The sequence below is a fragment of the Trichomycterus rosablanca genome, chromosome 13 (genome assembly GCF_030014385.1).
Source record: "Trichomycterus rosablanca isolate fTriRos1 chromosome 13, fTriRos1.hap1, whole genome shotgun sequence".
NCBI classification, from domain to species: domain Eukaryota; kingdom Metazoa; phylum Chordata; class Actinopteri; order Siluriformes; family Trichomycteridae; genus Trichomycterus; species Trichomycterus rosablanca.
The window spans coordinates 1,404,300-1,422,264 of record NC_086000.1 but is presented as its reverse complement, the minus strand read 5'-3'; the positions used below and the strand labels follow the sequence as shown (position 1 = coordinate 1,422,264).

Here is a 17,965-nt window from a genome sequence, read left to right as displayed (position 1 = left end):
GCAAATCGGTTTCACCTTTACGAATCGATTCTGCTTCTAATCCTGCGACACGCTGCGTAGCCAAAAGTATCTGGACACCTGAACGATTTATTTGTTTATTTATTAGGATTTTAACGTCGTGTTTTACACACTTTCGGTTCCATTCATGACAGGACGGGTAGTTCCTGCTTACAGGAGATTCATCAGAGGACATATTTGTGTCTCCAGTTCAGGTCTTCGTACTGTGGGAGGAAACCGGAACTCCCGGAGGAAACCCACGCAGACACTTAAAGGAATTGAATCAAACCCAGGACCTGCTTGCTGTGAGCCACCGTGCCGACCCTACACCCGAACGAAAGCTTGTTGGACGCCTAGTTTCAAAAACGGCACGTCTGGGAAGGCTCCTCACAAGACTGGGTGTGTCTGGGTATGGGAATTTGTGCCCGTTTAGGGCATTCAAAAGTGCATTTATACGGCTGGACGCTGATGTTGACGTTCCGGTTCCTTCCAGAGCTGTCGAGTCAGGGCTCGGCGTCTTTATAGAGCTTGCTTTATAAAGGGGCCTTCCCTAAACTACTGCAGCAAAGTCAAAGGCATAGAATTTCCTTTATAGACGTGATTTATTACACCTGTTAGCACTGCTGTGGCTGAAATACATTAATTAAAATATCAAAAGGGTTAAAAGGGGCGTCCCAATGTTTTTGCCCATATATTATAAGTCCACGATCTTCTCAAACCATCAGTCAGTCGTAATAAAATCGTAATAAAATTGTAATAAAGTCGTAATAAAATCGTTCCTACCTGCAGGAATGGAAGAACTCTTGTGTTAGTCGTACAGACAAGCGACAGTGAGCCGTAAACATGAGACGGAACAATCCCGCCTGTGTGAACGCAGCACCAGGTTTATAGGAGGAACACGGGGGGTGGGGGAAACACCCGGAACGAGGCGGGCGAGGGCGCAGGGTGCTGTTCCTCTGACCTCCGTACACGCCCTCCTGTGTGGTGTTTACTGTCAATAACACACGATAACAGTCCTCAGTTCACTCTCACTGGCCATTATTTACTCTCTGATGTGACTGCAGGGAGTCGCTTCAGATGTATACATGAACAGGGCGGGGCAAAAGTATGTGGACACCTTAATACAGAGTCGCTGCTGTAACAGCCATGACTATTTTGAAAAGAGTGTGGGAATTTGAGACGGAGTCTCACGGAGAGCCGTATAGCATACAGCGTGACCCTCCCTCAGGCACGGCTAAGTTGATAGTACAGCTGAAATACGAGGTCTCAGTGAGCTAGTGTTAGAAAATGGCGAGTTTGAGATCTGTTTAGCCAACCATCACAAAGTGATGACGGCATAGTGACACAGTTTAAGCACTCAGCACTACAGGAGATACGGCTGAGCTGTTCCTGCTCTGCGCGCCTTCACACAGTTTTTTTGTTCCGTGTGTGTGTGTGTGTGTGTGTGTGTGTGTGTGCGTACAGTGAACACAAAGCTTACACAATTTATGCAAACGTGCTGACCTTCATCAGAGGTGTTTCTGTGCTGGCGGCTGATGCAATTTGCATTCGGCGCGGTTAGAAAGAACCCTGGACCTCTGAGGTGAGCTTGTTTAGTAGAGAGCGTTACGTAAATCCTCTCACGCTGCTTTCAGACGCTCCCTAAACTGATGCAGTACAGATGCACATGTCAGACGCTCCCTAAACTAATGCAGTACAGATGCACATGTCAGACGCTCCCTAAACTGATGCAGTACAGATGCACATGTCAGACGCTCCCTAAACTGATGCAGTACAGATGCACATGTCAGACGCTCCCTAAACTGATGGAGTGTAGATGTACATGTCAGACGCTCCCTAAACTGATGCAGTACAGATGCACATGTCAGACGCTCCCTAAACTGATGCAGTACAGATGCACATGTCAGACGCTCCCTAAACTGATGCAGTACAGATGCACATGTCAGACGCTCCCTAAACTGATGCAGTACAGATGCACATGTCAGACGCTCCCTAAACTGATGGAGTGTAGATGCACATGTCAGACGCTCCCTAAACTGATGCAGTACAGATGCACATGTCAGACGCTCCCTAAACTGATGCAGTACAGATGCACATGTCAGACGCTCCCTAAACTGATGGAGTGTAGATGCACGTCAGACGCTCCCTAAACTGATGCAGTACAGATGCACATGTCAGACGCTCCCTAAACTGATGCAGTACAGATGCACATGTCAGACGCTCCCTAAACTGATGGAGTATAGATGTACATGTCAGACGCTCCCTAAACTGATGCAGTACAGATGCACATGTCAGACGCTCCCTAAACTGATGCAGTACAGATGTACATGTCAGACGCTCCCTAAACTGATGCAGTACAGATGCACATGTCAGACGCTCCCTAAACTGATGGAGTATAGATGTACATGTCAGACGCTCCCTAAACTGATGCAGTACAGATGCACATGTCAGACGCTCCCTAAACTGATGGAGTGTAGATGCACATGTCAGACGCTCCCTAAACTGATGCAGTACAGATGCACATGTCAGACGCTCCCTAAACTGATGCAGTACAGATGCACATGTCAGACGCTCCCTAAACTGATGCAGTACAGATGCACATGTCAGACGCTCCCTAAACTGATGCAGTACAGATGCACATGTCAGACGCTCCCTAAACTGATGCAGTACAGATGTACATGTCAGACGCTCCCTAAACTGATGGAATGTAGATGCACATGTCAGACGCTCGCTAAACTGATGGAGTACAGATGCACATGTCAGACGCTCCCTAAACTGATGGAATGTAGATGCACATGTCAGACGCTCCCTAAACTGATGCAGTACAGATGCACATGCATGTCAGACGCTCCCTAAACTGATGGAATGTAGATGCACATGTCAGACGCTCCCTAAACTGATGGAATGTAGATGCACATGTCAGACGCTCCCTAAACTGATGCAGTACAGATGCACATGTCAGACGCTCCCTAAACTGATGCAGTACAGATGCACATGTCAGACGCTCCCTAAACTGATGGAATGTAGATGCACATGTCAGACGCTCCCTAAACTGATGCAGTACAGATGCACATGTCAGACGCTCCCTAAACTGATGCAGTACAGATGCACATGTCAGACGCTCCCTAAACTGATGCAGTACAGATGCACATGTCAGACGCTCCCTAAACTGATGGAATGTAGATGCACATGTCAGACGCTCCCTAAGTTCGGTTCATGTCACGTGACTTGTTCCTGAACGGGAGCAGACATGGCGGACAGGCGTGTGGAGATTCCAAACAAACTCCAGCGTTACTGTTAACGTTTATTTATGTGTCAGGAGTAACTTTCATTACTTTATCATTTAAATCTGATTATCAGCCGCGTCTATGAGGCTGCAGGATGGATGAGGAGAGTAAAATACAGTTCCCCTCCCTGCCTGTGTGTAAGGAGGACCAACTGGTAATGCGAACTATGCTAAGCTAACGTCATTTTATTAAATACTTACAGTGTAGAACTGAAATCTAACTGGAGTTTAACTCTATATTAAATTCTGGTTTTATATATAATAACTAAATAACTGTTTTATACACTTAAAATTCTTACCACACCGTGTAGTAGGCTTACTGAATCCGAGTATAGTGTATAGAGTATATTATACAGTGTATTGTGCAATATATTGTTTACAGTACAGTGTATAGACTATAGTGTGCTGTGTATTGTAGTATACCGAGTATACTACACAGTGTAGTATAGTGTATAAAGAGTATATTTTACTGTGTAGTGTAATATATAGAATATATAATTTAGTGTAGTATATAGATTATAGTATACTGTGTAGTATAGTATATTATACAGTGTAGTGTAGTATAGTTTATGGGTATATTATACAGTGTAGTGTAGTATATAGTTTATAGTATGCTGTGTAGTATATATAATACATAAATTAGTGTAGTATATAGGTTATAGTATACAGTGTAGTGTAGTATATATAATATAGTATACTATACTGTGTGGTATAGTGTGTATATATGGAATATATAATACAGTGTAATGTATAGTGTATATTATACTGTGTAGTATACATTTACATTTTTGGCATTTAGCAGATGCTTTTATCCAAAGCAGTTTACAGTACTGTGACAGTATACTGTCTGAGCAATTAAGGGTTAAGGGCCTTGCTCAAGGGCCCAACAGTGGCAAGCTGGCAGCGGTGAGGCTTGAACCAGCAACATTTCGTTTACTAGTCCAGTACCTTAATTGCTAGGCTACAACTGCCCCTATATAGTATAGTGTATATAGAGTAAAGTATACTGTGTAGTGTAGTATATACAATATATAATACAGTGTTGTGTGTAGAGTATATTATTCAGAGTAGTATAGTATGTAGAGTATATAATACAGTATAAAGTATAGTGTACAGTGTAGTGTAGTATATAGTATATTATACAGTATAGTGTATAGAGTAATTATACTATGTAGTGTATGTAGAGTATATTACACTATGTAGTATATAGAGTATAGTATACTGTGTAGTATAGTACATAGAGTATATTATACTGTGTAGTGTAGTATATAGAGTATAGTATACTGTGTAGTATAGTACATAGAGTATAGTATACTGTGTAGTATAGTACATAGAGTATATTATACTGTGTAGTGTAGTATATAGAGTATATAATACTGTGTAGTATAGAGTATATTATACTGTGTAGTGTAGTATATAGAGTATATTATACTGTGTAGTGTAGTATATAGAGTATAGTATACTGTGTAGTATAGTACATAGAGTATAGTATACTGTGTAGTATAGTACATAGAGTATATTATACTGTGTAGTGTAGTATATAGAGTATAGTATACTGTGTAGTATAGTACATAGAGTATAGTATACTGTGTAGTATAGTACATAGAGTATATTATACTGTGTAGTGTAGTATATAGAGTATATAATACTGTGTAGTATAGAGTATATTATACTGTGTAGTGTAGTATAGAGTATATAATACTGTGTAGTATAGAGTATATTATACTGTGTAGTGTAGTATATAGAGTATATAATACTGTGTAGTATAGAGTATAGTATACTGTGTAGTGTAGTATATAGAGTATATAATACTGTGTAGTATAGAGTATAGTATACTGTGTAGTGTAGTATATAGAGTATATTATACTGTGTAGTATAGAGTATAGTATACTGTGTAGTGTAGTATATAGAGTATATTATACTGTGTAGTATAGAGTATAGTATACTGTGTAGTGTAGTATATAGAGTATATTATACTGTGTAGTATAGAGTATAGTATACTGTGTAGTGTAGTATAGAGTATAGTATACTGTGTAGTATAGAGTATATTATACTGTGTAGTGTAGTATATATAGTATATAATACTGTGTAGTATAGAGTATAGTATACTGTGTAGTGTAGTATATAGAGTATATTATACTGTGTAGTATAGAGTATATTATACTGTGTAGTGTAGTATATAGAGTATATAATACTGTGTAGTATAGAGTATATTATACTGTGTAGTGTAGTATATAGAGTATATAATACTGTGTAGTATAGAGTATAGTATACTGTGTAGTGTAGTATATAGAGTATATAATACTGTGTAGTATAGAGTATATTATACTGTGTAGTGTAGTATATAGAGTATATAATACTGTGTAGTATAGAGTATAGTATACTGTGTAGTGTAGTATATAGAGTATATAATACTGTGTAGTATAGAGTATAGTATACTGTGTAGTGTAGTATATAGAGTATATAATACTGTGCAGTATAGAGTATATTATACTGTGTAGTGTAGTATATAGAGTATAGTATACTGTGTAGTATAGTAAATGGGGTTTTTCTGTATATTATGTAACAGGACTGGTCGTATCCGATGAGACGGGAGATGCAGGTACGTCTTTACACATTTTTATGCTCTAGATTAGTAATTTTATTCTATAAAAGGTGGATTTTTAGATTCAGGCACCAAATCTGTCGGTTTCAGGAGATCCTACCAGGAGTTTTCTTGGGTCCCTATTCAGCAGCGATGAAGAGCAAGGTACGATTGTGTGACTGTTAATAATATGAAATGAGTTTAGATCGAGGTCGTGTTGTGCTGGTGATGGTATTACAGCTTCTGTTTGTCTGGGTGTTATTTGGTAGTTGTCTGTCCTGGAGAAGCAGGGGATAACTCACGTCGTGTGCGTCCGACAGGACATCGAGGCGAACTTCATCAAGCCCAACTTTCCCCTCAGGTTCAGGTACGTCCCATGGTACATCCTGTTCCAAAACCCCGAGCATTAATATACAGTCTGCGCTGGCGTGAGGTCCCGCTGTTTGTTTGCTGTTTTGTCTGATTGTGCTGTTTGTTTGCAGATACCTGGTGTTAGATATCGCTGATAACCCGGTGGAGAACATTATTAGATACTTTACAACGGTGGGTTTCAATTCCTATTGGATAGCACAACTGCTTTATTATTATTATTATTATTATTGTTTTTAATGTATTGTATCTCTGTGTTTCTCTTCACAGACTAAAGAATTTATTGATGGATGTCTACAGTCTGGAGGTAATTCAGTGATTAGTAGAATAATGATACTGTATTTCAGTACAGCCCAGTCATAGTAAAGTGCACTTGTCGGTGCGCTGTCAGTGCCAGTCCCAAGCCCAGATAGAACTTTGAAGTATGTCTGTGGGAATTTGTGCCCATTCAGTTGATTTAGGAGATAGAAGGGGCGTCCCAATACTTTTGACAAAACGCTGTGTAAAAAAAAAGTTGAGTATGTGTTAATTTTTGTGCTGCTAATAATAATAATAATAAATAATAAATAAAAATAATAATAAATAATCATAATAATAAAAGAATAATATTAATAATAATAAAAAAATAATAATATTATTAAATAATAATAATCATAATAAAAAATAAAAAGAATAATAAAAATCATAAATAATATCATAATAATAAAATAATAATAATAATAATAAAATACTATTTAATAATAATAATAAAAATAATAAATAATATCGTAATAGTAATAAAATAGTAATATAAAAACAAATAATAATATTAAAAATTTATAATAATAAATCATAAAAATAATAAATAATATAATAATAATAAATAAATAATAATAAAAATTATAATAATAAATAATACAATTATAATAAAATGATAATAATAAAAATAATAATAAAATAAATAATACAAATAATAATAATCATAATTAAAGTAATAATAACAAAAAATAAAAGTAATAATAATAAGAAAAATAATTATAAATAATAGTAAAAATAATAATAATAAAAATCCCTGCTTTTGACCACCAGTGTTTCAGACAGCACACATTAATCCTATAAAGTAAATTTGTTGGTAGAAATAAATGTCCTTTTTTTGGGGGTGCACCGGCTGGTGGGGCGGTACCCAGCACCCACGTGTGTGTCGGTTCTTTATATAACAGTAACTTTCTGTTTTACAGGAAAGGTTCTGGTTCATGGTAACGCAGGGATCTCCAGAAGGTTCGTTTTCTCTTACAAAACAACAATTTATCAATCAATCATCAGCACGTGTTTGTGTCATGAGGAAAAACTGGAGATTTAAATGCTGATCACGTGTGTCGCCTCTGTGTTTTACCCCTCAGTGCTGCATTAGTTATTGCTTATCTTATGGAGACGTTTGGGATGAAATACAGGTAACGTACAACAACAAAACACTTCAACAGTTTAATGCTGCGTATCGGATCAGTTCTGTAGATATAGGTAATGGTGTAGTTCTGAAGCCGTAGCCACTGTTGGACCCCTGAGCGAGTCCCTAGTTGTGGCTGATTCTCCCGAATGGACAAAACATCTCCAAACTACTCTGTAGTTTTAAAATACATGAATTTTATTAAGGAAATTGCAAGTAAAGCCTGTTCTATCTTACCGTTATGATTATCCTAATTTAAAAGTGTTTATGTACATTTATTGGCGTAGTTTTATATTGTACAGATAAAACAATGCATTAAATAAATAAAGGATATTTGTTGTTGTTTGTGTGCAGAGATGCTTTCAGTCACGTTCAGGAGAGACGATTCTGCATCAACCCCAACGTGGGATTCGTGCATCAGCTACAGGTGAGATTTAAAACCACTGGCAACCCAAATCCGCCCAAATATAACCGACAGAATTAAATATAAACATTACAGCCCCGGATCTGCTCTTTTGTTTTTACACTTACTGTCCATGTTATCAGCTCCACTTACCATATAGAAGCACTTTGTAGTTCTACAATTACTGACTGTAGTCCATCTGTTTCTCTACATGCTTTGTTACCCCCTTTCATGCTGTTCTTCACTGGTCAGGACCACCACAAAGCAGGTATTATTTAGGTGGTGGATCATTCTCAGCACTGCACTGACACTGACATGGTGGTGGTGTGTTAGTGTGTGTTGTGCTGGTATGAGTGGATCAGACACAGCAGCGCTGCTGGAGTTTTTAACTCTAACACACACTAACACACCACCACCATGTCAGTGTCAGTGCAGTGCTGAGAATCATCCACCACCTAAATAATACTGCTCTGTGGTGGTCCTGACCATTGAAGAACAGCATGAAAGGGGGTAACAAAGCATGCAGAGAAACAGATGGACTACAGTCAGTAATTGTAGAACTACAAAGTGCTTCTATATGGTAAGTGGAGCTGATAACATGGACAGTGAGTGTAGAAACAAGGAGGTGGTTTTAATGTTATGGCTGATCGGTGTATATATTCACCAGGGTCCGTACAGAGATGTCCATAATCCTCCGTCTCTGTGCAGTTCCGTCGATCAGCCAGCAGAGAGCGTCATCGCAGCAGTGCCTCGAGCACTGATGGGCTAGTGTGCTTTACCGCTGAGCGCCCTCTGGTTCATTGTGTGTGTGTGTTGACGTTTTGCTGTATGTGCAGGAATATGAAGCGATCTATCTGGCCAGACTGACCATCAAGATGATGTCGCCCCTTCCACTGGGGCGATCTTTCTCTCTACAAGCAGGAATGCCAGGTTAGCATTTTTAACATTTTATTTAGCATTTTTTATTCATCTTGGGGGGTAGCACTGTCTCCTCACAGCAAGAAGGTCCTGGGTTCGATCCCCAGGTGGAGCATTCCGGGTCCTTTCTGTGTGGAGTTTGCATGTTCTCCTTGTGTGTGTGTGGGTTTCCTCGTTACTCAGTATATTCCTAATAAGGGCTGGAAGGCCTGGGCTTGGGCTGCGTCCCAAACTGCATACCACCATTTAGTTCCTATTTTTTATGCATTTTCCTTCCAACTCTCCTCCCAGTTTAGTCGTATCCAATTCCCACCCTACTGCTGCAGACCTCCTGAGTGAGGCACACGTGTGCAGGACCGACCGCTTCTTTTCACCCAGGACCGTAACCCCTCAAACTCATATAAACTTCATATTAACGCTCGTGGTATTAAAATGCCACGCCCATAAATAGCTGATATTTCTGTGTGTGCATACTTTTAGCTGCATAATGTGTAAATAATATTAATAATAATGTTTGTGTGTGTGTGTGTGTGCAGGGAGCCGTAAGCGAACACTAGAGGACGACGATGATTTTGGGAATATGCAAGTACAAGCAGCGCAGAACGGATAAGCTCACTGTAGCGCATTAGTTGCAATGAATTTTTTTTACATTTTTATGGGATTTAAATTGTAAATATTGTTTTTTTGTTTTGTTTTTGTAAAAAAGATACAAAAAATAAAATCCGGGGAGGGACGAGAGGGGGGGCGTTTGATATGGGTCGGGGGGATTTTTTTGGAGCCGTATGCACTGATGTTTTTTGCAGTTTTATAATATTTAAGCGCATTTTGCATTGGCAGCGGGACAGTATTGCAATAATGCTCTTTTGATACTTGAACTTCTGTCGTTGACGCCGGCCGGACGCGCGTTCGCATTAAGGAGACGTGACGGAGGCGCGGGTTGGATTGGACGGGATGGAAATATTAGCGAGGGTGTAATAATACGTGCTTGCGTGAGAATGAACAACCTGCTCAATAAAAAGATGGCTGAAGCACGACTTGATTTCTTTTTCTTCACTTTCACGCATTAGACTTGAGCCCTGGATCCCAGCAGTAGTGTTCAAGCATAATTTACTCCTGTGCCACCCTGGTGCCCATAAGGATACGGTTGCAGAGAAAACACATTCTTACTCCTGGTCTTGGTCACATTTGACGGCATAAAAGGTCCTAAATTTAACTTAAGAAAACCCCAAATACTCCCTTACAACTGTTCACATGATCTCACAGCAAAATATCCATAAAACAACCCAGTGCCCACGCTGAAAGAGAGCGGTGTCCACATACTTTTGGTCATATAGTGTGTACACTGATCAGCCATAACATTAAAACCACCTCCTTGTTTCTACACTCACTGTCCATTTTATCAGCACTTTGTAGTTCTACAATTACTGACTGTAGTGCACTGCAGTGACACTGACATGGTGGTGGTGTGTTAGTGTGTGTTGTGCTGGTATGAGTGGATCAGACACAGCAGCGCTTCTGGAGTTTTTAAACACCTCACTGTCACTGCTGGACCGAGAATAGTCCACCAACCAAAAACATCCAGCCGACAGCGCCCCGTGGGCAGCGTCCTGTGCCCACTGATGAAGGTCTAGAAGATGACCGACTCAAACAGCAGCAATAGATGAGCGATCGTCTCTGACTTTACATCTACAAGGTGGACCGACTAGGTAGGAGTGTCTGATAGAGTGGACAGTGAGTGGACACGGTGTTTAAAAACTCCAGCAGCGCTGCTGTGTCTGATCCACTCATACCAGCACAACACACACGAACACACCACCACCATGTCAGTAATTCACTATAATTCACCATCTACTGTATGTGCAGCGCCTCGACCGGCCAGCAGAGGCCGCCAGTGTAGCATCGATCTTAGAGATTTGAATCCAGAACATTGTGTGTGTTGTAGAACAATGAAAATAAATGAGAGAAGGTTCCACACGTACGATAATCCAGCACAATCGTTTATAGGTAGTTCATCGTTCATACAATATAAATTAGAGTATAGAATAGAAAAGAATATTTCTGTAATAAAAAAACTAAACAAAAGATTCCAGTTCCTTCTCCCTGCACAGAAACGCTTCTTATATATAATCTACCAGTTTATTATTCTTATTATGGCTGAGGGTTCGAACATTCACATCCGTACAGACTTTCTTCACCGTCCTTCATCACGTCATATTTTTCCATCTACCGCCGCTTATAGTAAACGAGGCGCGCTCGGGGTCGTACGAGGAGCCGGACGTTCTCCGGGCGTCCCTGGAGCTCTCAGTCCAAGAAGCGGCACTGCATGTAGGTCTCGTCCGACGGCGTGTAGCCCAGCTTCCTGTAGAAGTCCACGTTCCTCTGCGCGCACTCCAGCGTGATCTTGTAGCACTGCAGCTTTTTACTGAGCAGCGTCAGAGCCGCCACCAACCTGCACACGGAGCTCAGGGTCACGCGGGGTTCTACCGGGTCGAGCACCACCACAATGTGCTATCAGCCGGCCGGGCGCCTACACGCTTCTTTATATCCGCCAGAGATCCAGAGATGGAATCTCAGAGAGCCACACAGCGACCTCACCTCCCTCAAGCGGCCAGTCGTGCATGTTCGGCGCCCGGACGGTCGATAGCACGTCCGAGATCTGGTGCTTTACACCTGAACTAAAAACGAAAGATGAGAAGATCCGGACTCACAGTTTTCCGAGCTGCTTCCCCCGGCAGACGTCGCTGACCACGACCTCCTCGACACGACCTCTCTGAGGGAGAAAGAGCAGAGATCACACTTCCACTTGGTTTAATTGATAATCCAGTGTAGCTAATTAGACACAGCCAGGCTGTGATCGATTTTAACCCTGTCGTATACACAGCGCACCACCACCGAGATCCGGGTTCGAATCTCAGCGTCGCGTCTACATCGACCTACAGTACAGGCCAAAAGTTTGGACACACCAGTCAAAAGTTTGGACACACCTTCTCTTCAATGTTTTGTCTTGATTATTTTTATTTTTCTACATTGTAGATTAATACTGAAGACATCTAAACTATGAAGAATTATGTAGTGAACCAAAAAGTGTTAAACAAACCAGAATATGTTTTATATTTTACCAACTCTACCTCTGCACAACACAACTGATGGTCTCAAACACATTAAAAAAGCAAGAAATTCCAGAACTTCACTCTAGACAAGGCACAAACATTCATTGAAAACCATTCCAGGTGGAAACCTAATAAAGCTGGTTGAGAAAATTTCAAAGAGTGTGCAAATCTGTCATTAAAGCAAAAGATGGCTACTTTGAAGAATCTAAAATATAAAACATATTCTGGTTTGTTTAACACTTTTTTGTTTACTACATAATTCCATACGTGTTCCTTCATAGTTTGGATGTCTTTAGTATTAATCTACAATGTAGAAAAAAGAAAAAAAAAACACAGGAATGAGAAAGTGTGTCCAAACTTTTGGCCTGTACTGTACATCAAACTAGCCCTAATTATATGAGCACAGAGACGCCACCGACCAACCAATCGTCTAGATTTGATTTACCAGCCTGTACATGGGTGCGTTATTCACCCAGCAGATATTTCTGGAAGGCCGTCGTACCTTGGCGCAGGCGCGAATGAACTTGTGCTCGACGATGAGCGTCGCCGTGGCAACGATCTGCCCCAGGTTGGTGTCCTCCACCACGATGACGTAGTAATCGCCCGTCCTCTTCATGTGCTCGAAGTTTTCTACAGGGAGCGAAGAGAAGATTTTAGCACAGCTCAGGATAACCGAAAGTATTCGGACACCCCAGTTAATTAAAATAGAGCGACGTCTGTGTGATCTGTTCAGCTGGGACGACAGCCTTTCCTGATGTCCGTGTATGGGGATTTGTGCCCGTTCGGTAGTACAAAGGAGATTTTGTACGGCTGGGCGCTAGTCGAGAAACCCTCAGTTGATGTTCCGGGTCATTCCAGACCATGCCCAATGATGGAATCATCTCAGGAAGATGGGAGAACCAGAACGTCTCAACGTTCTCTACACTGATCAATAAACAGACTGGTTCTACACTGGGAAAGGAGTCGGACCAGGCTGCATTCAGTCAGTGTTCCAGTTCGACCAGTACAGTAAACATATAGTGAGAGAAGCAGGACTGGAGGAAGAACTTGGAAGAAGCATCAGTAACCTTCTATATAGAGGAAGATCTGAAGGTCCTTATTAGGAAAGTTCAAGATCATCTTTAAAGTCATGACAGCAGGAAAGACCAATAACTTCTCCACTGATGATGAAGATGTTGGTGGTGGACAGCTTTGTCCTACTTGGATCAGTTATTAAAGATCAGAACTGTCCAGGCGACGATCCCCTGGCTCATCACCATGGACTCCTGACAGACCTTGGACGTCAGACAAGACAAACAAACGGATCTTTGGCCAAATCAAACAAACCTCTCACTCCGAGCCCAGATAAACGACCGAAGCGCGATTATTGGACAGATTAAGAGAAGAGCCGATTCATTGTAAGGGACAGTTATGCTTGGAAGAGTTGAAGGTAAAAGAGGAAGAGGACGGCCAGCAAGAAGATGGATGGATACAATTAGAGGAACAATGAATGAGCCATAAGAAGCCTGAAGATCCAAACAGAAGATAAGATGTTCTGGAGAAACACTATCCAGCAGTCAGAGTCGAGTCTTTGTTGCCCAACAACCTGTCGGTGGTTCATGGCTTGCCCCTCCAGACGTCTGATCACAAAAATCTGGTCCTTCAGGTCTTAATGCTAACATGAAAACTATGAGGAACCACCAATGTTTAGACAGGCTGGTTTATACACTGATGAGCCAAAACATTAGGGCCACCCTCAAATAGTGTGCCCCTATTGAACTGCTGGAATCTGATGGGGTGGGAAGCGGTTATAGTGGGTTTAAAAACAATTTGACCCCCTTAAAACAGAGCATCTGGCCCAAAATGTAAAAAAAAAAAAAAGCCCAGAGTTCTGACTTATTTTATAAAAGTTGTGAGTAGAGAACAGGCCGCACCTCTGAACTGTTCCTTGGTGACGTCTCCGGCCACCGTGAGCTGAGACAGCACCTTATACAGCCCTGCAACCACAGAGGAACACACACACACACACACACACACACACACACACACACACACACACACACGTTATTACAAAAGATTCACAAAACCAGCTGTTCCCCACAGCGAGACCCCAACGCGAGCGTACCTCTGTCCAGGTCGGCGGGCCGGAGGGGGCGCAGGACGAGCCCGTCCCCGGGCTGCAGGGGCGAGATGGGGGGACTGAAGGTGACCGAGCTGCTGCTCCAGTCCAGTTCCTGCAGCAGACCGGGGTCAAAGAGCGGCGTCTCGTCCAGCAACATCTCAGAGGCTCTGAGGGAACATAAGAGCTGGTGTAAATGATCATGAGTGTCACACACACGATGGGGGCGGTTGGATTAGTGCTGCCAATTCACCTTCTGCATGTTTTGTTAGGTGTAAGGAAACTAAAGTACCTGGATAAATAGATGGATGGTTGGATGGATGGATGGGACATAAGCTGGACGGATGGATGGATGGATGGATAAATAGATGGATGGATGGAACATTAGCTGGACGGATGGATGGATGGATGGTTGGAAGGATGGATGGATGGAAGGATGGATGGATTGATGGATGGAGCATTAGATGGATGGATGGATAAATAGATGGATGGATGGTTGGATGGATGGATGGATAAATAGATGGATGGATGGTTGGATGGATGGATGGATGGATGGTTGGATGGATGGAACATTAGCTGGACGGATGGATGGAGCATTAGATGGTTGGATGGATAAATAGATCGATGGATGGATTGATGGTTGGATGGAGCATTAGATGGACGGATGGTTGGATGGAGCATTAGATGGACGGATGGTTGGATCTGAACGTGTTCTTGCATGTTTCTGTTATTTTGTCCACCACTTCTAGTAGTTTAAATAATAACACATGGCCAATCCGGGCAGGGCTGGAACAGAGTGAAGGAGGACTGGAATACAATCATCAAACATCTCGACTGAATGACTCCCAGATGAACAACGTCTCCGCCTGTACGTCACTGGCACTCGCACCGTCGTCATGCAGCCGGAATGGAAACCCTCTCTCTCGGACACGCCCGGTTCAAAGTCTATGTTTAAAGATCTGATTTGTAGTCTGTGAACGATCCTACATCCTGGAGACACACGGCCGGTCCGACCAGTTTACTGGGTGTGGAGAAGCCAGTCAGACGTAAGTGACACAATGTGTGCCAAACAGTTTCGGTTATACCAGGACTCACCAGTTCACTTCCGGGACCAAACCAGAGAAACACATCGTCTATCTGTTTGTATTTATTATAAGATTCCTTATAAATACTTACGAATTAGTACACCAGCTAACTTCTCTGTGCCCAAATAAATAAGATAGATTCACTGCATCCATTAAAAAGTGCATGGAACAGTGGTCTCTTTACCTTAGACACTCTTTAAGGAAAAGAGTGTGTTATCACTTTTCTTACAGCTGTTTGTTGCAGATGTTTGTAATCAGATTTTTACAGGTGTGTGTTACAACTGTGTGTGTAATCAGATTTCTTACAGCTGCACGTAAAGCAATTTGTTACAGGTGTGTGTGTGTATAATCAGATTTGTTACAGTTGTGTGTAATCAGACTTTTACAGATGTGTATATTTTGATTTGTTACAGGTCTGTGTGTATAATCAGATTTTTACAGGTGCGTGTGTATAATCAGATTTTTACAGGTGTGTGTGTGTATAATCGGATTTGTAACAGTTCTGTCTGTATAATTGGATTTGTTACAGGTGTGTATAATCAGATTTTTACAGGTGTGTGTGTGTATAATCAGATTTGTTACAGGTGTGTGTCTGTATAATTGGATTTGTTACAGGTGTGTGTAATCAGATTTTTACAGGTGTGTGTGTGTGCGCGCATAATCAGATTGTTACAGCTGTGTTTGTATAATCAGATTTGATACAGCTGAGCTGTGTATAATCAGATTTGTTACAGCTGTGTATAATCAGATTGTTACAGATCTGTGTTTATAATCAGGTTTTTACAGGCATGTGTATATAATCAGATTTGTTACAGCTGTGTATAATCAGATTGTTACAGGTCTGTGTTTATAATCAGATGTGTTACAGTTGTGTGTGTATAGTCAGATTTGTTACTGTTGTGTGTGTGTGTATAATCGGATTTGTTACAGCTGTGTGTGTATATATATAATCAGATTGTTACAGTTGTGTGTGTGTGTGTGTGTGTGTATAATCAGATTTGTTACAGATAAAAACAACATGAATGAAGTTTCCCTCTCACTGTAACTTGTGCACATCATGTTTCATTACTAAGTGTGATGTCATGTATGATTATAACTCACCTGATCATTAGTAGAACAGCGGCGTTGTTCGATTTAAATGTTTATAATCAGATTTAGATCAGATCGGTGTAGATCAGACTCAGATCCACTCGGTACAGCCGCAGCCGTGTTCAGCGCTTCCGCCTCAGTCTGTACGAGCTAATGACGTGGCACACAAGCAGTTGGCTGGGCGTGACGTCAACAAAGAGGCTGTGTTCTAATTCTCTATAGGTTTATGTATTAAGTGCACTATAAAGAACAAGCACTAGTGTACAGAGTGAACATGAGTTATTGATTAGGCTGGTACATGTTAATCGCGCATCTTGGCAACGAATGTTAATCTTATTTTATTAAAATATTTAAAATAATAATAATAAATAAAGAGCTTTGTCCCAGATCGCTTATTCGTATCGTGTTATGTACTGTAGATAACCATGTGTGATTTGAGACACAGCCAAAGTTACTCATTAAGTGTTGAGGAAATTGCCAAGATACTATACTAATACTGTAATAATTAAATTGCACCTCCGCCTATAAACTGTTTAATTACATTTTCCTTCCTTATTTGAATTGGAAAGTTTTTTTTATAAATGTATAAACATATACCGGGCAGCATGGTGGCACAGTAACATAACGACAGTAAGTAAAATGCAAATAAACCCAGAATTCATTAACTTGTAAACGTTATTTAATATCTATCTATCTATCTATCTATCTATCTATCTATCTATCTATATATAGTGAGTAAATGTAAGTGCGTAAGTGACTTGTGAAATGTAAGAACGTAAGTTCATTTTATTATTTTATTATTATTTATAAGTATAACCTTTGTTTTGGTTTGCATGTGTCAAGCTTGGAATCGGATCCTAAATGAGTCGGTTCTCTGATTACACCTTTAAATCCAAGAGTCGACACCAGAGCTATGGAGTCGAATCATAGAATCATCGCAGAAATTGATTCGGTTCCCGTTAGCGTTAGCTCTGTAAAATCACAATTGTTTAAAACAAATGTTTTCTTTTACCTCAGAAATCACATAAATTACACTAGAGCGTCCCAAATGCATAATATTGTCATACAATTAATGGTGTTTAGCAGACACGTTTATTTAATGTACACGTTTATTTACCTCGAGCATCAAGCGATCTTATCTACAGTATATCTTCATAACCCAACGATAACCTAAAGTTTATTTCTTCTTATACAGTATTTAAACCAATCCAGCTTTATTTACACCACAGTGAACGTTTCTCTGCTAAAGTCAACATTCCAATTCTTCCCAAAGGTGTTCAGAGGGATTGAGATCAAGTTCCTACACAACAAACGAATCAAACCACGTCTTTATGGACCTTGCTGTTTTATATGAAGGATTTTATACACTTTTTATCAGTAGACGTGCCTGAAAACACCTCAACTTAATAATTACACAAGGTGTCTACAAACTTTTGAGTATTTTTAAATGTACAAAGTAGAAAAAAAGAAGATGGACTATATCTCTACCACACTAGCTCAATACATGAGTATTAGTAGATCTAAAGGTCGTTTTAGCAAATAATATTTTAATAAATATAATTAAATGATAAATTAGGCTGATTTTCGATTCACAGCCTTCCCT

General features: G+C 40.6%; 2 protein-coding genes across 3 annotated transcripts; one reads left to right on the top strand and one right to left on the bottom strand.

The window, feature by feature from the left end:
* The first annotated feature begins 3,238 nt into the window (after nucleotides 1-3,238).
* On the top strand, nucleotides 3,239-10,014 carry styx (serine/threonine/tyrosine interacting protein). The gene is made up of 11 exons (XM_063007226.1): nucleotides 3,239-3,438; nucleotides 5,853-5,885; nucleotides 5,979-6,032; nucleotides 6,137-6,234; nucleotides 6,350-6,410; nucleotides 6,507-6,543; nucleotides 7,454-7,493; nucleotides 7,616-7,666; nucleotides 8,014-8,086; nucleotides 8,899-8,992; nucleotides 9,517-10,014. The coding sequence occupies exons 1-11, from the start codon at nucleotides 3,379-3,381 to the stop codon at nucleotides 9,588-9,590; spliced, it is 675 nt and encodes a 224-aa protein (XP_062863296.1). The 5' UTR covers nucleotides 3,239-3,378; the 3' UTR covers nucleotides 9,591-10,014.
* Nucleotides 10,015-10,956: 942 nt separating this feature from the next.
* On the bottom strand, nucleotides 10,957-16,500 carry gnpnat1 (glucosamine-phosphate N-acetyltransferase 1). 2 transcript variants are annotated; one of them, XM_063007259.1, is made up of 6 exons: nucleotides 16,375-16,500; nucleotides 14,195-15,178; nucleotides 14,004-14,066; nucleotides 12,593-12,720; nucleotides 11,689-11,750; nucleotides 10,957-11,429 (listed from the first exon to the last, which is right to left on the bottom strand). In XM_063007259.1, exons 2-6 carry the CDS (start codon nucleotides 14,346-14,348, stop codon nucleotides 11,282-11,284), a joined length of 555 nt encoding a protein of 184 aa, XP_062863329.1. In that variant the 5' UTR covers nucleotides 14,349-15,178; nucleotides 16,375-16,500; the 3' UTR covers nucleotides 10,957-11,281. The 2 variants fall into 2 exon arrangements, with proteins under 2 accessions (XP_062863329.1, XP_062863328.1); XM_063007258.1 differs by having other exon boundaries at nucleotides 14,195-14,358.
* Nucleotides 16,501-17,965: the final 1,465 nt, after the last annotated feature.

Coding starts and splice junctions, on each gene's coding strand:
- styx (XM_063007226.1), top strand. CDS start 3,379: ATGGATGAGGAGAGTAAAATACAGTTCCCCTCCCTGCCTGTGTGTAAG. Junction 7,667..8,013: donor ACGTTTGGGATGAAATACAG/GTAACGTACAAC, acceptor GTTTGTGTGCAG/AGATGCTTTCAGTCACGTTC. Junction 8,087..8,898: donor GATTCGTGCATCAGCTACAG/GTGAGATTTAAA, acceptor CTGTATGTGCAG/GAATATGAAGCGATCTATCT.
- gnpnat1 (XM_063007258.1), bottom strand. Junction 14,067..14,194: donor GCCCGCCGACCTGGACAGAG/GTACGCTCGCGT, acceptor CTGTGGTTGCAG/GGCTGTATAAGGTGCTGTCT. Junction 11,751..12,592: donor TCATTCGCGCCTGCGCCAAG/GTACGACGGCCT, acceptor TTTCTCCCTCAG/AGAGGTCGTGTCGAGGAGGT.